Genomic DNA, 25,534 nt, shown 5'->3' with positions numbered 1-25,534 from the left:
TAATATACCTCTCTTATTCCCCTACCTGAATAACTCATGTGTAAATGTAGATGCAAAATACTCATTCAGTTTGTTAACTATTTGAGCAGGATCATCAACAGTTGGACCATCGATATCAAGTGGACCAATCTGATTCATCACCTTCCTTCTAGAGTTTACATTACAGAACTCTTTGCTGTTTTTCTTTTGTTACTGCTCATATTAGTTAATCAGATTGGTAAGACAAGATTACCCTTAACAAATTCATTCAGTGATTTCTATATAACTGCACATGGATAATACTTCTTTAACCACTAACTCCATTATTTTCCCTGAAACAGAAGTCAAGTTTACAGGTCCATAATTACTTGTTTTATTAGGAACTTGGCACTTTGATCCTCTGTGTTTAGGAGGAAATTTGTACATCGACATCTCTTGGCACCCCTCCTGAATCCCAGTGATGCTGTCATAATGTTTGCATACCTCTTTTGCTGCTGCTTTTAACATACAAAAGAACCTCATAAATCCAGCATCCTTAAAGACACAGAACATTCTACATTTTTAAAAATTTTGGTTTTTTTGAAGGTTATACAGCCTTAACATTAACAATTTGTTGCTTTCAGTTCTTTCAAAAATTACTATCTATATAATATTGGTGTGTAAATACACCATAGACAACTCTTAAGAAACTACAAAGTAGTAGTTGTAGGCATCATTTGCTCTTTCTCATATTGTGCTCTGCCTTCACGACGAGTTGCCATGATACTGCACTACCTCGAATAAGTAACGCTTCCCTAATAGAGAAGACTATTGTTACTTATTCTCACTGAGAATAAGTAACGATATTATATAGATATTAAACTCTTAATGTATTATGCCTTGTGCATTTAGTTATTTTAAAAATTACTATATAAATCACTAGAAAACTGATTGTTCAATGAAAGTCACTTAGCACCTAGGACCTCTAGATCTTCATTAGGTTTGTGTGATGCGATTTTGTAATTAATCTTGCATCCACAATCTTTTACAAATTTTCTTACAGAAATAAGAGTATTTTTAGCTCACTTGAAAGCCTTCTTGTGAATTTTAAAGGGAGGGGTTCAACTCAGAGCTTGCTAAACATTGCCCTCTATTCATTTCTTATTTTCTTATTTTTATTGCTCCATTTTATTTCTTATTGTTCTTTAAGAACAAGAAAATGGAGCAATAAAAGAAAAAAGCAAATTTTTATTCATTTTCAAAACTCGGAAATCCATCATTGCTGTAATCATGTTCATTATGATCACTGCACCCCTCTTGCTTGGATAGAGGCATAATGATTATCTGAGAGTAAACGGTCATTCTCATCAAAGAGAATATCCTCTCTGCCATCCAAGGCATTACTGATGCCAGATTTCTTAAATGATTTCACAACTGTCTTGGTTTTTACTGCAACCCAAATTTTTTTACAATTAGGATATCTGAGAAACTATTGGTCTCTTCATAAAACAGTAGGTGTTAAGTTGTGTTCTGGTGCCTACATCCATTTAGTCCTTTCTTCTTTCAAAAAAAAACTTTAAAAGGCTTTTTAAAGAGAAAGTGGTTGTAGTTAGTCAGTAAGTCCACCTGTGGTTTTAACTTTTCCACCCTCACTTTGTGGCCTCTTTTTTTTATATACATGAAATTGGTCCCATGACAGTAGGGCTGGTTTCTTGAGAAGGGCATCAGGACATGGCCACACTTTTCCAGCCATAGCTTAACTCCATCTCCATCCACCCATCCACCCACCCACCCCTTCAAATGAACATAGACAAAACTACCTGATGGAATTTTTTTTCTTTTGAAGAGTTTTCCTCTTTAATATGGGAGGTGAAAGTTTTGTTCCATCAGCACAACAAGACATCACTACTGCATGTCTTTTCATAGCCTGATGTCTTCAGTCACTGATTTTATACCTTTAACATCCATACTTCTATTTGAAAATGCATAATGTGTTAGTGTTCTCTCTAGGACCTAGTGAATGGGCATAACGCCCAGCTAACATTTAAGCAATTCTCGTGGTACCGTATGGTACTGCTCACTGATCTCGATCAATATTAATTCCAACATACTATGTGAAGTATTACACTTCCCCACCTGACTACTTCATAATGCCACCAGACTGGAAAAATTTTGTGGAGAGAACATCATGTCAAAAAGGTACCACATCCATATTACCAATTTGGCCAATTTCATAGTTTGTGCTCTTCCTGATATTAACTATGAATCTGTGAAATTATAGGATTTGGTTTTTATATTGTTCTAGCATTTTCTGGGCTATCTTTGTTCATGTCCTCATAGCTAGGCTGTTTTGCTTCATAAGTCTATAACACCAACTGTTGTGACACCAAAATAAGTTCCTTTTGCTGCTGCCCTAACTTTTACCACAAAAATTGTTTTTAGTTGATACATATACACAGTTCCTCTGCTATATTCAGTACTTTCTCAAGTCTCGCCCATTTTGCTGTTGGTCAATGAAGGTTATTCTTGTTTTAGATTCCCATACTGAGTTTATCCTCTTGTTTATACCATTCAGTAAGGTTTTTTTTTTTTTGGCTGATGCTATATAAGCTTGCTTTCTTGCATCATGTGCCTTTGCTAATGCATTCCCCAATCATCTTCTCTGTCAGTGGCATCCAAAAATGTCATTCTGCAGCTCTGTTTCCATGTTCCTTGAATAACTGATGACTTGTAATTTATAGCCAACTATGTCGGCAAAACTTTTCTTTGTTGATTGATGCCATGGTAATAATATACTAGTAATCTGAAATTTACAGTTAAAGCTGAATATGTGTGGCCATGCGCAGTGGTTACAGCTACACCACAAAAACATTCATTACAGTACCTTAATGGATCCTTATGTTTTTTTCCCCTCATAGATCAATTTACCAATAATTTATTTGGATAATTTTAACATTTTAGCAGAAGTTTCATAAAATTAACAGTATATTGGTAAAAACTCTAAAATCAATGGCAAGACAAGACAAAATATCTGTTTATAATAACCATGACCATCATCTCATTAGAAGCAGGGTAATTTTTTTTGAGATATCTGGGTGACAAAAATGCTTCATATATTGTAGGAAGTACAGTACTTAGATTTCAGAAAAACTAGAAAATTAAACCCATTTCCACTTACAGTCTGCCAAACCCCATATACTTTTTCTGACAGAATCTCAGTTATCAGTTGATTCAACCACTACTCATCTCAGGTGCCCAAGTTTTTCACTGTATGATTCCTTTCGCCTCAAAGGTGGTACTTGTGCATATGTCCGTTATGATATTCCATCGGAGACTTGGTAATTTGGAATCTCCTCTTGTTAATCTTCTCTGGCTTAAAATTTCTCTACCTCATTGTGTCAAATTCATCTGTTGTCTCTAACGTTCTCCCAACTCCATTAATCACTTCGAGCTCTTTGACTTTCTCTCTTTGCAACTTTACTTTCTCCAGTCCAATTATAATAACAGTGAGGTAATTTTCCTTGGTGATTTTAATGTTCACAAGTCCAGCTGGCTTCTGTTTTATAGTAACACAGATCCAGCTGGCCGAGATGCTGAGGCTTTTGCAATTACTAATGACCTCACACAGATTGTTCATTTACCTACAAGAATACTGGAGAATCCTAACCATACAGCCAACACACTTGAGCTTTTTCTCACAAACAACCCTTCTAAGTACACGGTCGAAATGAGTAGTCCACCTCAGATCACAATTTGGTAATTGTCTCTTCTCCAATGGAGCCTTTATCTCATGGTTATTCTCAACCTCATGTTGTTTGGCATTACAAGAATGCAAAATGGGATGACCTGCAAGATTTCTTTTCTTCTTTTCCCTGGTCTGTTTCAAAGGATTACTGTTTCAAAACTTCTGATGACAACATTTGCTCAGATTGTGTCAACAAAATTATTCCTGTAGGAATGGAATCCTTTATTCCAAACTCCACTTTAAAATCTCATCCTTTATCTAAACCTTGCTTTCCCAATAAATGTGCTAATGCTGTTCCTTGTTTTCATTTTCTGCGTACACAAAACTCAACAATTATAAAGCAGTTATTAATCAGTCCAAATTAGATCATGAACAGGCTAAGAGTAGAAAACTTGCTTCTTGCCTTAATGGTAGCCGAGCATTCTGGTTTCTTGCCAAAGCTATTGGCCGCAACTTTCGCCCATCTCTGCTTCCACCTCTGTCAAACCAGTTGGTTCTATTATCACTTCAACCAAGGATAAAGCTGACCTGCTAGCATCTCATTTTTCTTCCAACTCGTGTATTAATGATCTTGGTAAAACACCTCCCACCAATCCCAACATATTCCTTTCAATGCCTCCAGGGGCTGAAAAGGATGTCAGAAGGATTTTGACAAATCTTGATGCTAAGAAAGTTCCAGGTCCTAATGGTATTTCTCCCCTTGTTCTCAAAACCTGTGCTCCTGAACTTACTCCTGTTCTTTGCCACCTTTTTTCACTTTCTTATTTCAAAGGCGTTTTTCCTTCTGCTTGGAAATTTGCTCATAGCCAGCCATTTCATAAAAAGGGCGAGGAATCCCTCCTATCCAATTATCATCCCATTACAATTACTTCTACCCTTTCTAAAGTAATGAAGAAATCAATTAACCACCAACTCTTAAACTACCTAGAAACCTTTCGTCTGATCACCGATCGCCAGTATGGATTCCATTAGTGTCAATCTACTGGTGATATTCTGGCTTATGTTACCCATTTATGGAAAAATTCAATGGAAAAGTTCAGTGAACCACAAGCAGTTGCTCTTGACATCTCAAAGGCTTTCGATTGTGTTTGGCATAAAGGTCTTCTAAACAAGTTCCATCTTATGGTTTGCCAATTTGTTTTTTGTAATTGGTTATCCAGTTTTCTCTCTGACTGCTCACTGAGGGTGATGGTAGATGGTTCTGTCTTCTATTTTCTCCACTAATGCTGGTGTCACCCAAGGTTCAGTTCTTTTCCTCTTGTATATTAATGACTTTCTTCCATTTACCGGAAATCCTATCCATAGTTTTGCCGGTGATAGCACATTGCATTCCACTTTCCATTGAAAAGCCTTGCCCTTCTCAATCAGCTCCAACCGCTACCAATTCCTTAAATGCCGATTTCCAGGTAATTCTCCAGTGGGGCAAAGACAACTTAGTTGATTTCAACCCTTCTAAAACTCAGTCTTGTCTTATATCTTGCAAAAAGGATTCTTCCGCTCCTATGCATATCTTTGGTGACACTGATTTCTAAGCAAGATGATACATCTCTTTTGGGAATTACCCTGACTTCTAATCTCTCTTGGCACAAGCACATTACAAACATTGCTTCCTCTGCATCTAAAAAACTTTCTTCTTTTTTGGTCTCGGCGTTAATTTTCTTCCCAAAAGCTGTTTTCTCAGTACAAATCACAAATCTGCCCTACCATGGAATATTGTTCCCACATCTGGGGTGGTGCCCACAAAACATCTATCAGGCTTCTAGATTCCATTCAGAAGAGGGTAGGTAGGTTAATTAATCACTCATCTCTAAAAGTCTCTCCACTGTCTCAGAGACATACTCTTTCTGCTGCATGCCTTTTATACAGATACTTCCATGGGCACTGTTCTTCTGAATTGGCTTCTATAATTCCTGCTCTCTTTTTCAAACTAGTCCAAAACATGCCGCCACCAGCCAACATCAATTTACTGTCCAACTTCAAACAGAACCAACTTTTCATCTTCCTCGTTTATTCATTCGACTGCCGTTTTCTGGAACAACCTTCCTTCGCACGTATTTCCTGAAAATTACAGTCTACAGAAGTTCAAGTCTAATGTCAATAAATATCTTTCGTCTTCTCAAACTCCAACCCAAGCACGGTACTAAGTACTATATGTTCTAATACCTCTAGTGTTTGGGATTTTCATAAAAAAAAGAAGCAAGTTACTTCTACAGATAAGGGATGGTTGATTAGTATAAGGTAGAGAATGGTTATTAGTAATCATTGCTTTTCTTCAAGTAATGTTATTAGTAGAGACCACTCAGGGTTCAGTACTGGACCTTTACTGTTTCCAGTATTTTTTAATGATACTGAAAAAGATATATCAACTTCAGTGTCATATTTTTCAGTGATACAAAGGTTGGGAGGATAATTAAAACAGAAATCAGGATATGATACTGCAACAAGATTTAAAAAAAGATGGGCTGAAAGTGGTAACTGGAATTTAGCAGTGAAAAAATTGTATGAACTGTGCATGGGAAGCAGTAATCTTGGAATAACATACAACTGCATGGTACTACACTCAAGGTAGCAAAGGGAAAAAAAAGGTCTCGGGAAATTGAAGGTAATTTTGACACATTTTACAAAGGATACGGATCTGTTGGAATGGATGCAGAGAAAAACAACAAGGTTAGATGGATAAACAAATTGATACACTTACAAAGAAAGACTTCAGTTCTGCAAATTGCCATGTTTCAAAACTAGACACCTGCAAGGAGACATGACTGAAGTGTTTAAACCTACCTTAAATGGACTTAGTAAATTAAATGTAGATGGCTTCCTAACTCATGTTCAGAAAACACATAAAGGAACGTAAATTTAATTGAAAAATATTGGGTGTAGGATAATTTGGTTTCAGTGAAAAATACTGACTGTTGGAACGAACACTTGCATCCGGTGTAGTAGAGGTGGGTATTATAATTAAATTTAAGGAATTAGACAAATCATTAGAGAAGATGGATAGGTAAGGTAAGCTTTTTTGTATGGCAGATATAAGCTAGCCTGTTATCAAGTCACAGAGGAGATTAGGCAAGCAAAGGCAGATTATGAGAAATCTAAGGCAAAGGATGCTAAGAAAAATAGCAAGGACTTCACTACTCAAACTCTAAAAGGAAGGGGATGAATCAGATTGGTCCACTTGATATCGATAAACCTGCTCAGATAGCTAATAATCTGAATGGGTATTTTGCATCTACATTCACAAATTAGAAATTATTAAGGGAGGAAAATGCCAGAAGTTCACATCAAACTATAACAGGGTACTTAATGATTTTGTAATAACTGAGAGCAAAGGGAAGGAGAAATTGTTGAAGTTAAACATAAGAAAGGCACTTGGGGTGGATGGGATCTATCCAGTTATATTAGAGGAGGCAGTAAAGGAAGTAAGTTAACCCTTAGCCATAATTATAAGAGCATCCTTGGACTCAGGGGAAGTGCCCAAGGACTGGAGTTGTGCAAATGTACCCCCAATTCACAAATGGGGATCTAAGGTAGACAAGTAATTAAAGACAGTTAGTTTAACTTCTGTTCAAGGGAAAATAACAGTCACTGGTTAAAAACCATTGCAGGATCATCTAGACAAGACTGCAGTAATAATTCAGACACAACATGGATTTGTTAGGGCAAATTTGTCTTGTCTGAGAAATTTGATTGGATACTATAATTTGTGGTTAACAAAGGAACTGGATGCAAAAAATAATTTTGATATCATATACTTGGATTTCAGGAAAGTTTTTGACACTGTTGTGCATGGAAGACTTCTTTACAAATTGGAGCAGTACAGTATTAAAGGTAAGTTTCTACAATGGATAAAAGGGTGGTTGAGTGGGAGAAGACAGTCCCCAGGGTTCAGTGTTGGGCCCACTGTTGTTTTGTATATTTATCAATAATACTAATGAAGTATATCAGGCTTAATGTTGAAGTTTGTAGATGATACACAGGTTGGAAGGGTTGTTAATGATAGTAATGGCAGTGTGCTACTGCAACAGGATCTAGAAAATTTGGGCAGATGGGCTGAGAAGTGGCAACTGACGTTTAACATTGACAAAATGCAAAGTACTGCATATGGGTAGCAGTAACCCAAGAGAAACATACCAAGTGTGTGTGGTACTACACTCAGGAAGTGGAGAATAAAAAAGACCTGGGGATAATTGTGCAGTCGGATATAAAGCTATTTGAGCAGGGCACACGAGCTGCCAGAGCAGGTCATGGGGTATAGTCAATGATATACAGGAATTTTGTTAGTTGGGAAAAGGAGGTGATTATCCCTTTGTATAAGGCCATGGTCAGGCCACACCTTGAGTACTGCATACAGGTCTGGAGGCCTCGTATTAGGAAGGATGCAGTGTTGCTCGAACAAGTACAGAAAAGGGCAACAAGATCAGTGAATGGAACAAAGGGTTGCTCTTATGAAGAAAGGCTTAAGTTTTGCAGATTACAGTGTCTGGAGACTAGGCACCTGCGAGGTGATCTGATTGAGGTGTATAAAGCCTTGAATGGGTTGAGCACACTGAATTCTGATGGGATTCTTTCGCTTGCTCAGATTATGAACATAAATTCAAATTGAAGAAAGACAGTTGTCGAATAGATGTGTGGAAATTTGGCTTTAGCCAGCAAGTTGTTAATTGCTGGAACAAACTTCCATCTGTCGTTGTGGAAGTTGATAGCTTAAATAAATTCAAGGAGGAACTGGACAAACGTTTAGTGGGAATGGATGTGTGATTTTTATTTTTGGCTGATGCTACATAGGATCATACACTTGCTTTCTTGTATCACATGCCTCCATTACTTATGTCCTATATTCTCACTATGTCCTTGTTTAAATACAGGAACTCCCCGACTTATGTAACAGTTGGTTCCACGGAACACTAAGCAAGTCGGATGTTATGTAAGTCGGAATTTCCTTAAATAAGCATTTAGGGAAATTCCGCACTCGCAACTATGCGCACTAAATTTAGTAGAAGCAAAAAAATAAAATGTTTTACGAATATGTAAAGAGAATTATTCAATTTTTTTATCTCATGCGCAAGGAAAATTACAAAGTGTACAAAATTACAAAAATTTCAAAATTAAAAAATTACAAAAAGAGAGAGGAGACAAGTATGATGTCAGCAAGTTTTACCTTTCGAGCATCGTTGCCAGAATTAACTCTCCAGCTGATAAGCATATCATTGCGGAAGTTGAGGGCTGTGGAGATTTAGAAGGGGCTTTTTTCAACCCATCACAAAATTTCTCTGAAGCTGCAGAATCGGCATTGGCAACTTCACCACATACTTTATAAAGTTTTTTTGGAAACCAGCGCAATGCTTGAAACTATTAAACCACCAGTTGCTTGCCACAAACTTGGCTTGGGGTTCACCGTACTTATCCTTAATATCTTCATAAATACTTCTTGCTTTTGCTTGAATGGCCATTCAACTCGGGGGCACTCGTTTCTGAATCTGATTTTTTATCCATATTATTAATAGTTTTTCCATCTTCAATATAGCATCTGAACGCTGTTTTGTGATCACTGTTGAGGCGGACTAGTCCTGGTGTAAAATACCTTGATCCTTGAACATGTTCTTTTATACGCGCACGATCCCTTAAAATAGTATTCACTGTTGAAGCAGTGAGACCTAATTCCGTGCAATAGATGACAAACTTTGTACTTCTTAATTAATCATTTCTAAATCAATTTTGTTTCGTTTCGTACCACTGACAGCACTTGCAATTTCCATTGGTCGCTTTCCCTTCATCATTGTAATAAGTAAATAGGAATGAAGAGAAGATTCTGAAAATTTGTTTTTTTATATGGTTGAAGACTTCAGTGAAGGAGGAACACTTTTCACCATAATAACGTAAAAACCCACACAATTCCAGTTATCGGGATTATTGTAAATGCAATAAGATCGAGTTTACTACCCATTTATAATAGATTGTGCTAACAGAAAAACCCAATTATTGTTTTTACTGCTTTATAGTAGTGAACTCCAGAAACGTGTTTTAGAAAAATATCACAAAGGCATTCAAAACTGATTCGTATAACGGAACATATGATAAAGATTAAAGTGTAGTGCAATTTCCATTATAAAAATGACCTTTCAGAGAGGTTAGTTATATAGAGAAAATTTCAGCTTCCATGATCTTGGAAAGAATTGCCAAAAAAAAAAAAACACGTGTTATTGGGTTCACATTACGATATTCCACAAGGGTGGAATTCAGGATCATTTGGATCGAATTGAAATTCTTAAGGATACTCAGCATGATTTTGTAAAGGGAAAATCATGTTTAACAAATCTGGTTCGCTATTTCGAAAGGGTCACTCACGAGCTGAATTTAGGGAATAATTTCGACATTGTTTATTTAGATTTCAGCAAAGCTTTTGACTCAGTCCCACATGAGCGGTTGCTTTATAAGCTGGAACAGGTTAGAATCATTGGGAAAATCCTTAGATGGATAGAAGGATGGCTTCAGGGCAGGAGGCAGAGGGTTGTGATAAATGGCTATTCCTCAGATTGGGTTGATGTAAGAAGTGGGGTTCCCCAAGGATCAGTATTAGCACCACTGTTGTTTTTAATTTTCATAAACAACATTGATGAAGGGATAGAGGGCGTGATGTCTAAATTTGCAGATGATGTTAAAATTGGTAGAGTAGTTAATGATCACTGTCAAGCTGAGCTTCTTCAGAGAGACCTAGATAGACTTCAGGAATGGTCAGAAAAATGGCAGCTATGCTTTAATCCAACAAAGTAAGGTATTACACCTGGGAAACAGTAATCCCAAAATAACTTATTCACTTGGTGGAGTTCAACTAAACCCAGTACTAGAGGAAAGGGACTTGGGTGTTACAATACGGTCAGACATGAAATTCTCTGAGCATTGTAAACAGGTTGCAAGGAAGGCCCATGGTGTCCTATCGATGATCTATCGAACTTTTGCAAGTAGACAGGGACGTGATAATCCCATTATATAAGGCTTATGTTAGACCACACTTGGAATACTGTGTTCAAGTATGGAGACTGCACCTAAAGAAAGACATCGAGCTTCTTGAAAGGGTGCAAAGACGGGTAACTCGCCTGGTGAGATCGGCAAAAGGGCGGCGCGGCGTCCTTATGAAGAAAGACTTCGAATATCACCTTAGAGGAGATTTGATTGAGGTGTTTAAGGCTCTGAGAGGCATCAGTAAAATGAATGAGGATGAAATTTTCAAGATTATAAATGATGCTAGAACTAGGGGACATAAATTCAAGTTACGGGGGGGGGAATGTTTAGATTGGACTGCAGAAAGTTTTATTTTAGCCAGCGAGTTATAAATTACTGGAATAAGTTGCCTTCATGGGTGGTAGAGGCCGACAGTTTGGGGAAATTCAAAGGTCATCTGGATAGTACTTTTGGGTAAGGGAAGCGCATAGGATGATAGGTTTAATTTCCTTTTTTTTTTTTTTTTTTTTATTAATTATTATTATTTAGTTATTTATTTATTTTTTTTCTTTTGGCTGGTGCAGCATAAGCCATAGGCTTTCTTGCACCATGCGGCCGTTACTAATACTTTCACGATACCTCCATTTATGCATCTTACGGGATGCAAACTACGTTTCCATGATTTTTTTAAGTTTGCACTGGCCAGCAAAAACTTATGTAAAGTCCAATTTGCACAAGTCAAGTATTACTTAAGTCAGGGAGTTCCAGTGTCAAAAAACAAATGAGAAATTATCAAGGAAGGGTAAAGGAAAGACGATTATCCCTTTCCTCTTATGCACTGTCCAGTTATCAATTTTCACACAAGGCCACTGGGAGGATATATTCCCTGTCTCTGGAAGATTGCTTTTAACAGTGAAAAACAGAAGCAATGATCATTTCCTTGATCATTCAGTTTTCCGAATTTTAAACAAAACCACTGATGGGATCTATCTCGCATCCTCAAAAGGTTGTCTGTGTTACATATTCACTATATTCCAAACATAAGGAATAAATAAGTTAAAGGCAATCTTGTGATAATAGGAGATATATCCCCACCACATGCCCTTATTTAAAACTGGGAGAATGAATAAATCATTGATGTATCGACTTTTCTCATACCATTACCAACACAAACTGGTACAACCTAGGATATACCACAGCAGTAGTACGTCCAAATTTTGGGCTTCTAACACAAAAAAGTGGTAAATATTGGGAATTACATAGTTTTAAAGTTCCTTTTTTTTTTTTTGCTCTCTCTCTCTCTCTCTCTCTTTCTCCTAGACTCCAAATAAAAATAATTTTAACTTTTTATGAGAGAAAACAAATCAGAAGAAATAAAGCTTAAAACCATATTATAATTATTTTATATTCACTGAGTGGTAATAACTATTAATCTTGATTTGTAGCTTTATTTTATTTTGTATTACCTTAAAGAAGAAATCAAAAACATTTGCATAAGTGCATTTGGCTTCAAATTCCCAGAAAAAAAAAATAAGACTTTAAAAAATTTCCACATTCCTTGTGGTATATTTTTTTCCTTGATTCATTCCTTTTTCCAATTTTTTTTTTTTATAAAAAACTGCATATGGAGATATTCCCAAAACCCAGCTTTTTTTTTTTTTTTTTTTTTTAATAAAGAACTGCATATGAAGATAAACTCCCTACCCCAGATTTTTTTTTTTTTTTTTGCCGGTAACGTTAATATAGGAGTGGGAGGGATCATCCTCCACACGCAGGTAAAATGATACACAAAAACTGAAATATAGAACACAGCCTAGGTGAATAACTAAATTTTTGATGGCAGTTAATGCTTTATAACGTACAGACCGAATAAAAAACTAAATGACCAACAATAGAATTCAAGATAGAAGAAACAAATAACGAGTGGGGAATGAGATTTTCAGGTTAGCTTTGGTCTCGCACAGCATATACACTTAACTTGCTAATCAATTCCATTTACAGATATATAAAGGATAAAAAGCAGACATGTACTCATAAACTATTAAAATTTCACTTACGAAGCAGACTTCTTTAAGATCGACTCAAATTCTTGAAAACTTCGAACATCTACAAGAGTTGCCATAATTTCTCACAAGAATTCAATTACGGCGCCACCTTAGGATAACAAAGGAAGTAAATGAGCGTTACGGTAAAGTTGGATTTTATAAAAGGAAAAAGCTTGCCAAAAAATAAATAAAAAAGATAAAAAACAAAAAAAAAATAATTTCGTTTTTCTTGCTGTGTTTTTGGAAGTTCTGTAGTGGCTCCTGATGTTCGGCTCCAATAAGCACGATGACCACTAAGCTACGGCTCCGTAAAGGAGCAGTGGCCGAGATTGACCGTAACGTACCACAAAAAAAATTTTTTGTAGTAGTTTTGAATAATTTATTCTGTTGATTTAGAAGTAACATCGAATATTCTCGCACGTGAAACCACTTTCAATAGCTGCAGCACGGAATGTGACACTGACGCATATCAAAAAAAAAAAAAAAAAAACAGAAAATTGCACAGGATATTTCTATTTACAAGGAACAAATATAGCATCATATTCTACAGCTAAAAATAAGAAATCAGTTGCTATAAAGACAACTGAAAATCCTTTACTTCAGATACTAAACAATAATCACAAATTGCAAAAAAAAAATAATAATAAATAAATAACCAAAGAAATTGAAATAAACTTTTAAAGAAAAACACCTAAATCATTTGGCACGACCAACTCATTCTCAGGACTGAGTGCCAAATCACTATCTGGGTGGACAGTGTTATCTATGACCACTATTCATCTTGTAATAATTTTATTACTGTAGCAATCCCCACGGGTTCACTGCTAGTCCCGTTGTTGTTGTTGTTGTACACCATGAGCCAAAACATTATGACCAGCGAGTAGTTATGCAAATCCAAGCAACTGCAGATGAACTACTGCGCGTGCGTGGGTCGGGACACGGTAAAAAAAACACCTGATACTGAGCTCCGTTAATCAGTGTTACTCTTGTTCTTTAGATGGAAAAGGCAGCGGACTTAAGCGAGTTTGACAAAGGCCAAATTGTAATGGCCAGACGACTCGATAAGAGCATATCCACCGAAATTATGATATTAGGGTCCCTTGTAAATGATTACATCTACCCATATTTATTTTGTCTGTAAATTGCGTGTGTTCTCTGATCGATTTGCCTGTTTGCTGGACGAAAATCCCCCAGTTTCTGGGGGGGAAAACCTTGATATCTCCGCCTGAGACCGACTAACTCAGCCACGGAGTGAAAAGAGCCCATTAAAGTTCCTCACGTCATCGACGGGATTCGAACCCCAGCCTTTTTCACCCGGTGTGGGAAGGAAGGACGGTGACGATACCACTATGGTACCACTGTGCAGACTATCAGAGCATATCCAAACTATTATATTTAGGCCATCCGAATAATTAAATTCATCTGCCGTGCTGTGTCTTATGTCTGTTAATTGCGTGTGTTCTATGGTCGATTTGTCAGTTTGCTGGACGAAAAACCCCAGTTTCTGGGGGGGGGGAGGAAGCTTACTATCTACGACGGAGACCGATTAACTCAGCCACGGAGTGAAATCAGAGCATATTGGAAACGGTACGGCAGGTGGGATACTCACGGTCAGCCATGGTTAGTACCTATCGAAAGTGGTCCAAGGAGGGGGACCCACCGAACCGCAGGCGAAGTGTTGGACGACCATAGTTCATCGATTCTCGAGGTCAGTGAAGGCTCTCCCGGATGGTACGTGGCAACAGAAGGGGGACTGTGGCGCAATTATCCGGTAATTGGAATGCCGGTGACGAGAGTAATGTATCACAACACACAGTACTTCGAACCTTGCTGAAAATGGGGCTGCGTAGCAGCAAGCCGCTCCGAGTGCTCATGCTAACCACGGTTCACCGGCGACAGCGCATACAATGGGCACGCGAGCATCGAAACTGGACTTGAGTGATTGGAAGGTCGTCTGGTCCGATGAATCACGTTTCCTGTAGCACCATCCGGATGGCCCGGTACGGGTGCTTCGCTCACCTGAGGAAGTGATGGCGCTTGGATGAACTGTGGGACGAAAACAAGCCGATGTTGGCGGTGTCATACTTTGGGCGATGTTCTGTTGCGATACCCTAGGTATAGCCATCCATGTGCCAGGTACTCTGACGTCTACCACCTACCTAAGCATAATTTCTAATTGCCATGAATATAAAAGAGCTCTAGAGATTTCACGATTAAGGACCGCTGATGATTGAGGCAATTCGTGACTCCAAATGCCCAGAATTTTTGTGTATTATGGATCTCGTAAGACAATGGACAAACTATGGACACATTGTCTTTTACCAGTTCTTCACCTGCAGATGAACCAGTCTCTAAACTTAGCCTGCTTCAACTGAATGCTCAGCGGTCACGATTGGTGGCCGAAGAAGAAACCGAAAAGTAACTGACGAAATTAAATACGATATTATAGCCTTACAAGAACCATACCATTTCCGTGGTGAAATAACCGGATACCCTATCTCTCTTAGATTTATTCAGCCGGAACAGGCTGAACCACATATAGCCTTCGTCATAATCAATCCTAAATTGGACGTAGTCAAGATAATCAGTCTTACCAATCAACACACTGTTTCCATAAGTGTATCTACTCGTCGCTCCTACTTTTTAGTTTCACTATACTGCCCACCAACTTCCGACATTACACTTCATCTTGCCTACCTCGTCAAGTTATTTCTTTGGTAGGTACTGCCAAACTTATTATAATGCCAAATCCAGTCTGTGGCACTACGACCATACTGATAACAAGGGTTCACTCATAGAAGACTTTCTCCATTCACACGAGCTGACGGTTCTAAATAAACCCGGCTCACCTTATACCTTCAGTTCTCTAAATGGCGAATCAAATATAGACATCACTGCTACTTCTTACACTGTTTCTTCAAACATTAATGTAAATACTAACATTTGCTCAAGTGACCATCATGCGATCACCTTCTCCGTGACTTGCTCTGCACAATCATATAATCCTCTACTACAGGACCTTAGAATATTTTCTTTGTGACGCATCATGTGGAATCGGTTTGATGACTCAATCAACACTGACTTCCCATTTGAAACATAAACTTCATCCATCAGTTTACAGCTTCGGAATTAGCTTCGTATGATAATGATGCTCTCAGTCACGCCTGTTATAAAGCAGCCAAAAAGAAAATTCATTTTCTTTTTGGCTGCTTTATAAGAAAGCAGAAGAAAAAAGAAAAATCCTCCCATCCTACTCCATGGTGGAACCGGGAACTTACTTTGCTTCGTCAGCAAGTGCATCGGGCTAGGCGTATTTACCAACGACATCGCAGGAGCTGGACACCTCCTGACGTCGAAAGACCTAAAACAGAATATCAGGTTCTCAAAAGACAATACGTCAAGACCATCACCACCTTAAAATAAAATCTTGGCAGAATTTGGTTACTTCTACTGGCAATCAGGACCCATTGGGCCTCATTTATCGCCTTACCAGGAACAAATTCTATTCTCCTGCTGTTTATTGGTCGGTACCCTCAAACGGCACCGAAACTCTCACCTGGAAGGACACCATCAACATTATTTTGGACAATCTGCTTCCTTCTGATCGCCCAAAGGAAGACTTGACTACTCATCAACAAATAAGACAGCTCAATAACACTTGCACTACTACTTCTGAATCTCAGCCATTTATGCAGCTGGAGGTGGAGACAGCTGTCCCAAATATTAACAACTCTGGTTGTCCAGGCATAAACCTTCATGAGGGCATCTCTATCGAACAATTCCACAAGCTATGTCCAACGGTTCTTCCGACTTTATTCAACAATGTCTGAATGAAACCACTTTCCCTGTTATTAGGAATTAGTTTATGAAGAGCTCTTCATAAACTAATTCCTAAGCCTTCAAACACCCTGAGTGGCAAGTCCTTCCATTCTATTGCTTTATCGCATTTGGCCAAAACACTTGAAAGACTAATTGTTATAAGACTCACTTCTCTTTTCACTAACACCTCTCTTGTATCAGATGATCAATATGGTTTCCGAAATGGACGAGGAACTGAAGAAGCAGTCGCTGAATTCCTTTCTCGAGTCAACTCTTCAAGCTCTAAATACATTCTTGCTATTTTTGTTGATTTCTCTACAGCGTTTGATCTGTTATGACGGCTATCTGGTTTGTTTGCTAGCTTAAATGCTGCCAATTGTCGTCTTCCTCTTTATAACAGTCTAAGAAAAGTTATTTCGAAAATAGTACAGCTTCTATTATTTATGGATATAACTCCCTATCCCGCTCTGTTGCTAGGGGCTGCACCCAGGGCTCTGTTCTTGGACCACTCGTCTGGAACATCGTTCTTGACGAATGGCTCCTTAAAACTATTTCTTATACTTCCAAATTGGCTTATGCGGACAATCTCACTCAGCTGATCGAGGGCAATTCCCGTTCCTCTCTTGAAAGTACTGCCAATTTAGTCGTGTCAGATCTCTCTCAATGGTCCACCATAAATAAATTATCCATAACCTCCACGAAAACTAAAATAATGCTGGTTAAGAGTTCACTTAATATTTCACGGCCACCTGTTGTAAAACTTCAAAACAAATCACTGTCCATGGTTTCTTCTCTAAAATTTCTTTCTCAAAAAACTTACCTTCTCACTTCTGCTTCTCTCTAAACAATCGCGGGGTCTTAATTCTCACTCTCTACGGTTATAGTACAAAGTTTGTACCAATTAGTTCCCATGGCGCGGCCGCCTGGTTCTAGCATGTTAAGAAGGTTTCAGTCCAGACTAAACTTCATAGCATTCAACGTAAAATGTTTTTAGCAATGTGCAGGGCCTGTGGGACTGTGTCTACTCCTGCTTTGCAGATTCTTAACGGCTCTCTGCCCCTCGATCTCTTTCTTCTGTACCGAGGCCTGTGCTTCTACATTAGGCACGCTGTCCTTGTTACCTTCCTTGGTATTACTACCGATGTCACTGCAGATCCTAAGGCAGAGAAAGACTCTGTTGGAATATTTTGATGTAGAGCTTTCAAGACAGATGGTCTAGTATCACTGTCGCCAGAAATGAGCCGGACTTCCTGAGGACCAGAGAATATTTCTAGTCCCTGCAAGAATTTGCTCGTCATACTTTTGATCGCTGGAGATGCCTTCTCACTCAACTACGGAATATCTTCTAGCCTTCCTAGTGGAGACTCCTGCTGGCACTGGCCTTTGGCCAGTGCGCCATCAGAAATATATTCTGTATATGTCTATAAAGGCACTATATATTTTTCCCCTCTCTTTTCTTTCTTTCTTTTTTTTTTTTATTATTATTATTTCATTTTATTTTACTTTTTATTTATTGATTTTTGCTGGTATATATGTGTATAAATATATATATATATATATATGTGTATAAATGATAAAAACTAAATAATAAAATCCCGTCCCTTGGGCATTTAGTTTTTATCATTTATACACATATATATTTTTTTATTTATTATTATTTTGTTCTTTATTTTTTCATTTTTTTTTATAAATATATATATTTTTTTTTCATTATAATTTTTTATTTATTTATTATTTCTTTTTTTTTTTTTTTTGCTCTGATATTAGGGCAGTAAGAGCTGATAAACCAAATGTTTCGGAGGGCAGCTGCGGCACATGCGTAGTTATGGCCTACCTTCCCGTGGTGTAGACGAACACTGGGCAGGCTTTCCAGGTGATCGCCTGCCTAGTGAAAAAACGGCCAGAAACAACTAAACAACACACATACTGGACAAACATAATATTACACACATTTCTGGCCATTTACAGAGCTCTGTATCCATCACAGAGTACAAAGGCGGAGTTGAACTGACGTTCGGGTGTCGTCCTACATAAGATATCATACATGTCTACCTAAACATCACTGCTGACCAGGTACACCCTTTCATGCCAACGGTCTTCCCCTCTGGCGGTGCCGTCTTTCAGCAGGATAATGCGGCCATGCCACACCAACCGGATTGTTCAAGACTGGTTCGCAAAACATCAGGAAGACTTCCAGGTGTTGCCCTCGCCTCCAAATTCCCCAGACATCAATCCCATTGAGCATCTGTGGTTTGTGTTGGAATAGCAACTCAGATCTGCGGCGTCTCAACCACGGACCTTACAGGAGTTAAAGGATCTGCTGATTAATTACGTGTTGGTACCAGATACCACAAGAAACATTTAGAAATCTTGTAGCGCCCATGCCTCGCCGGGTACGAGCTGTTTTGGCTGCACGTGGAGGACCAACATCATATTAGGTAGGTGGACAAAGTGTTTTGGCTCATCGGTGTATATATTTATTAATGATATTGGTAAAGGCTTATTAAGCTTAAGGTCTAACTTTCGGGATGATCCGAAATCTGGCATAATATTTAATGACTAATCAGGATATGCCACTGCAACAAAGATCTATAAGAATTCGAGAGATGGGCGGAGAAGTGGCAATTGAAGTGTAACATTTACAAATGCAGTAGTTCATATGGGTAGTAGTAACCACACATTAACGAAACTGTGTGGAAGCACAACCACAGTACTAGAGAAAAAGAAAGATCTGATGGTAACAATGCAATCAGATATGAAGTTCACTGAGTAGTGCAGACAAGCTGCCAGGAGAACTCATGAGTTTTAGTCAAATATGTAGAGGAATTTTTCAAGCATGGATAAGTTGATTATCCACTAGTATAAGGCAAGGTTTGTTACACTTTCAGTAAAGCATACAGGAATGGAAACCTCATTTCAGAAAGGATTGAACCTGTTGTTAGTGCAGAGATTGGGAGGGAAAAAAAAACGGATGCACTTAGTAATAATAGTAATAGAGGCGTGTGATGCAAAAAAAGCAAGCGTATTAGCTTATGTAGCATCGGCAAAAAAAAAAAAAAAAATCACACATCCATACCTTCTAAAAGATTGTCCAGTTCTTCATTGAATTTATTTAAGCTATCAACTTCTACACCAACAGATGAAAGTTTGTTCCAGCAATTAACCACCGTTGGCTAAAGGCAAATTCCACACATCTATTCTACAACCGGCTTTCCTCAATTTGAATTTATGCCCCCTCAGGTTCGTAAACTGAGCAAGCAGAAGAATACCATCAGAATTCCATGTGCTCAGCCCATTCAAGGCCTTCTAGACTTCAATCAGATAACCACGCAGGTGCCTAGTCTACAGTCGCTGCAATTTTCAGGACTTAACCCTGCCTTGGTAAGAGGATCCCTTCGTCCCCCACAACGATCTTGTCTTTTTTTTAATAACTAAGGAAATATAATGGATACATTTTTTCATGATAAAATTTAATATTGCGAATAGAAAATAACATGAAATATTTCCATATGACAAATAACATAAAAACTATCACAAAACATTCCACAATATAAAAACAAATATTACATAAAAAACAAACTTTCTAGAAAAAGTACACAAAAATCACAGACTACATGAAAAAAAATTATTTCACAAATATTCAAGAAAAGTTTATTCTAAAAATTGCCATATAGAATTTACTTTATTAATATTTGTTGTCGATCTTCTGCTTTGCTCAATAGCTGAGCGATGATTACAGAGGAATAATTTGACGTGACGATCCGGATCAAATTGAAGCAATGGTTTTCCATTTAGATGTCATAATCTGTAACGTGTTTAATTGTCAACACTATTCATTCATTCACTCAATATTATTCATTACGCTGAAAGCTCGCTCGGCTTTAGCACTGCTAATCGCAATGGTTTCAAAGGTATTTTCTGGCTTTCTTAATTGAAAAGGTAATTTCACTCGATTTTAAAGATAAACTGACTTCAACAAAATCTCTAAAATCATTAATTTTTATTTCATATGTTATCAGACAACGGCTAAGTTGAGAATAAGTAACACTAGTCTTTTCCTTAGGTGAAGCGTTACTTATTCGAAGTAGTGCAATATCATGGCAACTCGTTGTGAAGGTATTCACAATATGAGATATAACCTAAAACGATGCCACCTTAAAAATTTTCTGTTTATACAGAAATGGCTGTGTATTATGATGCTAAGCACTTTATATACATAGTCTAAATTTGTTCGCAGCTTGAGGCTCTAGCCCTAAATGCGCCTTAGTCTAAATACATCATACACCATCAGGCATCTCTCATATTGTGGAGTTATACTTCATAACTGTTTTTGCCATCATTGCATCACTTGGGTACCTACCCACTCACTGACGAAGGGCCAAATAGCCCTGAAACAGTGCTGCTAGGGGGACCCACTCACTGACGAAGGGCCAAATAGCCCTGAAACAGTGCTGCTAGGGGGAGCTTGATGATGTCCGGAGTTTCCGAGAATAGGTAACAACAGCCTTCTCCACTGGGGAAGCGTTGCCTATTCGAGGAGTTTTTGAGTGGTGTGAGTTGAAGGAGTTACTGTCCCTTTCATTCTTCTACACTGTTTCTTTTCCTCTTCCACTCCTACTTTAACTTTCCCTCTACCTTTTTTGCTTTTCTAAGTCTAATAGGGACAAGTGGATATTCGAGTAGATATTCACATACATACATCAAATAGCCCTGAAACAGTGCTGTCTGGGTGGTGGTACCTATCTGAGAATAAGTAACACTAGTCTTCTCCTTAGGTGAAGCGTTACTTATTCGAAGTAGTGCAATATCATGGCAACTCGTTGTGAAGGTATTCACAATATGAGATATAACCTAAAACGATGCCACCTTAAAAAATTTTCTGTTTATACAGAAATGGCTGTGTATTATGATGCTAAGCACTTTACATACATAGTTATCAGACAACTTAAATTTCTTATTCAGTTTTCACCGTTTTGCCACCGAGACGAAAGTTCTTTCACATTCCACGATTTCGGGTAGCAAAGGTTTAAAATTTCTTTCAATGGTATCGTTATTTTCTTTATTTAATTTAAAAATCACCCTGTTGCATTAATAACTTATACTTTAAGGATAAAATAATGTATTTAATAACTTGTCACGAGGAAAATTTTTTACTTTCGATTTTGATTCCTTCAAATTCTTTCAACTTCAACATGCTCTCAATTTTAGCGTCATAATTTCCTTCAGAATTTTTTAAATTAGCAATAGCATTGATAGTTCGAATAATTAATTTATATGCTTTTACCATTGTGATTCTGTAAAGCTTGGCGCCTCGGTATCCATGTGGACAGGAGCAGCAGTGCTACGCACTGCTGCTCCTGCCCACATGGCTACCGAGAACGTTTAACAGAGAACGTTCTCTGTTAAAATCGGTGAGATTGCAAGGCACAAATTTGACTGACCCACATTCTGTGAAAATCGGTGAGATTGCACGGCACAATTTTAACTGACCAACATCGCATTCCTAAATCTTGTGTTAAAACTGGTTGACATATCTGATAAAAAAAATATGACTTGCACTAGCAACTTCCCAGGCAGTTACCGTTTATCACTCCTGATCAGATCACGAAACCTAGCAATGGAATTGTAAGAGTAGATCTTACATGATCTGGCGTATTTGGGCCTGCCTTGGCGAGTGAAAGAATAATTAATGAAAGTTCAATTTAGAATCAATTAAAATATTAGTAAAAATTTAAGCGTTCTAAGGGACAATGCCACTTAGAACAACTCGAAGTTTAACAAAAGGGGCGATTAAGAGCTCAGGCCTAGATAATGGTGACTAAAAGGTTCACTTAAAATTGACAAAGGCACACAACACCTGCAATAAGGGCAAGTAAGGAGCCTAGCATAAACCAAGCAACAGGAAAGGCTTAGTGGTCACGCCGAATCAGTGAAGGCCGGCGCCTCCGTAGCCAGGTCAGCAGGAGCAGCAGTGCATAGCACACGCTTCTTGATTAGACCGGGGTTCGAGCCCATGAGCCACCAAATATGGAGGATGCGGAAAGGTCAGGGAATGACGACCGCATATCCCCGGAGCAATATGGCCTTAGTTACTAATGCTCCTAAAAAAAAAAAGTGAAGGCCCGTGACTAATTGTGGAAGAGGGCTGCTGTAAGCGATTCTCTGGGAAGGCTGTAGGGAAAGAATTTTAGAAAACAAGACAGGGAAAGAGAATCTCCAAGTAAAGCGATATCCCTATGGAGAAATGGAATCCATACGAGAAGCCAGAAGCTAGTCCTTATTTGCCCACCACAACCCGCCAGCAGTACAGCCTACTAAGCTATAGTGAAGGCTATCCTTTAGATGTATTAATCGACAAGCACCAGAAATCCTTCAGAAAGATGGAAGCAGCAGCAGTAATTACCCAAGGGAACACCAACTTAAGACAAGGCAAGAGCCGGATGGAATTGTAAGAAACCTATTCTTACAAGTATCCATGATAATAGAAATATTCCGGAGAAAATAAAATAAATGATGGTTTAGTAAAGTAAATCAGACGGTTTCCTGATTTGCGTGCGCTCGCTATCTCCAGTAAGGTTAGGTAGAGGAAGGATTAACGTAGCAAAGGGGGAGCCGTTCGGAGCACAACAGTACAAGAGGAGCACCGGTAAAAGGCAGTTCTAGTTTAAGATAAACAAAACGAGGGTAGTTCTCTGATAGAAAGAATAAAGGAACCGCTTTTAACCCAAGAAGGTTCGGACTGTTAAGACTAAGAGGGAAGGGGAGACCCGCGATTGAACATACACCGAGATGGGATAGCTTGCCATTAGATGCAACAGGCCGACTCTGGGAGCACTTTAATAATTTCAAGGAGCGGTAGCTTGAAACAAAGCATGACTAAAGGAGTAAGTGGACCCGGATGGATATATGGAAGAATCTAGAAACTTCTAAGCACCTGGTAGTTCCGGCGAAGCTTCTAGAAAATTCGAGAAGTCGGAAGTCCCCTTAGAAAGGATAAGGGCCTCGACACGGAAGTAGTAAGTGCGAGCGAATGAGAATGAAGAGGTAGATAGGGATCGGACTATGATTGGCTAAAAAATTAGGGGGTTAGGAAGGAACAAAAAGGCGATGCGGGGAAGAGAACGGGAGATTGTTGTTTTGAGACGGAGAGAAAAAAAAGGGGGGGAGAGAATTGAGAGAATCGTTGGAGTTTGGTAGTGGTGCCGCTGTTTTAGGGACAGTTCGAAAGGCGAGTCCTGGAAGAGAATAGCTGCTGCAAGAAAAAACGATAACCCAATCAGGGGAAGGATGAAAAAGCGAACCGACCTGAGTAGTATGGCAGAAACAGAAGGTCTCTGCGTTGAAAGATAAGTGAGAGATATCAAAAGAAAAAAAAAAGAGTGGAGAAGAAAAAAAAGGGAAAGGGAACTTTGAAAGGTCCAGTTTCCCGATAGAGCAGAGAAGCGAAACCTGACGATTCTGTCAAGCATCCTAGAGTCGTGGAACGATTCGGATACCCCAGAGCAGACCGGGGAGGGAAGCAAATGAGTACCCTGACGAGATTTAACAGTTATAGAACAGAAAGAGGTGAGAGTTTCGGAAGGAAAGCAGATTCCAATAGAAGAATAGCCGCCCACTAGCCAGACGACGACGATTTCCAGGAGGATCCTGACAATGCCCTATATAGAAGATGATGGCCACCCTGAGGCCAATAATGGTCATGGAATCGCTGCATTTCAATCGTCATACAAATCATCGCAAAGGCGGAAATATCGAAGAACCAAACCACCCTTCCATGACCATTATTGGCCTCGTGGTCCTCTGTCGATATGGGGCATAATGGTCAGTCTATCATTTTGATATTTTAGTTTTTGTAGTTTCTTTAACCCCTTTTTGGTGATATTTCACGTCTTTTGGAACTGGTACCTTCGAGGAGGGTACCGCTAAATTATATATAATTGGCATTATTTTAAATTTACATCGCTTTTATTAATTGGGTTTAATGACTAAATTATAAGGGGGATTATCGACTACCTTTTTGTCTTATTATCTCTACTTTCCCTTCCCTGTTTGTTTATTTTATATTATTTTGCGTTTTGTTTCGCTCTGCATTTTTGCCGTACTACTGGCTGATGTTTTTTATTTTAAATATCATATTTATTTTAATTATCAGATATATATATATATATATATATTCAGAAGTATATGCCGTGTCCACTACTGTAAATTTCTACTGTAAGGATAATAAATAGTGTTTTGTGAGATTTTAACTTGGACCTGATGGAGCTATTGTCAAGAGACATGAAGAAACATAGTGATGTGTTGGTACTACTATATTGTCTTTACACCATCGCACACGTTTAATGCTAGTAATTTAACAAATTTTACATACTAAGGATGTTAATTGTCTTGTAAATAGTGTTAATAAACAATATTATATGATGCACCTGAGTTGTGTCCGTCTTTCTGAATACCCAGCCAAAACGGAGGAATTCTACATGAAGTACTAGACCCCCTTGAATCTGAAATTTTCTGAAAAATTTAACGAGTCAGGTGCTAATGTAGGAGGGGTAAAAACTGGGAGTATAAAGAAGAAAAAAATCTGGTGGTATAAGGGATATTAAGAAATTTATAAAGTTATAGAATTATTATTATTCATTAGAAAAAAATATATATAAATAAACGCCCCTTCCACAGAATAAAGTAAGTGGACTGTTACTTTCACGATATATAAGACAAAGAAAATTCCAGGACATACACATGTATATATATATACATACATACATGGATGTAGGCCTAAAGTTTGGGCAGTATAGAAAAAAGGAGTGTAGCAGCGAAAATGGAATATGTAAGTCAACATAAATGAATGTATAAGAATTAAAGTACTTGTATGTTTATATATATACATACACACACTAAGACTCTGGTAGCACTAAGTAATAGATCGAGTGCTTAGGTAAATGAATTGTGTTAATTAATAGGATAAGTTAAAGTTGTGATAACGTTAGGGAGAGCCGAGATAGTTAATGCTCCATAGAAGGGAAAGTTT

General features: G+C 38.2%; 1 protein-coding gene across 1 annotated transcript in view; it reads right to left on the bottom strand.

Moving 5' to 3' along the window:
• Grx3 (Glutaredoxin 3) overlaps positions 1–13,035 on the bottom strand; it is a 238,271-nt gene extending 225,236 nt beyond the window's left edge. Inside the window, exon 1 of the mRNA XM_090373419.1 lies at positions 12,700–13,035. Within this exon, the coding sequence (XP_090229545.1) occupies positions 12,700–12,764 (65 nt within the window). The 5' untranslated portion in view covers positions 12,765–13,035. The remainder of the gene's footprint in view (positions 1–12,699) is intronic.
• Positions 13,036–25,534: the final 12,499 nt, after the last annotated feature.

The sequence above is a fragment of the Mastigoproctus giganteus genome, chromosome 5, assembly GCF_048544385.1.
Source record: "Mastigoproctus giganteus isolate SK-2022 chromosome 5, ASM4854438v1, whole genome shotgun sequence".
In the NCBI taxonomy this organism is placed as follows: Eukaryota; Metazoa; Arthropoda; class Arachnida; order Uropygi; family Thelyphonidae; genus Mastigoproctus; species Mastigoproctus giganteus.
The sequence above is the reverse complement of the archived record's forward strand: the minus strand, read 5'-3'. Positions and strand labels throughout refer to the sequence as shown.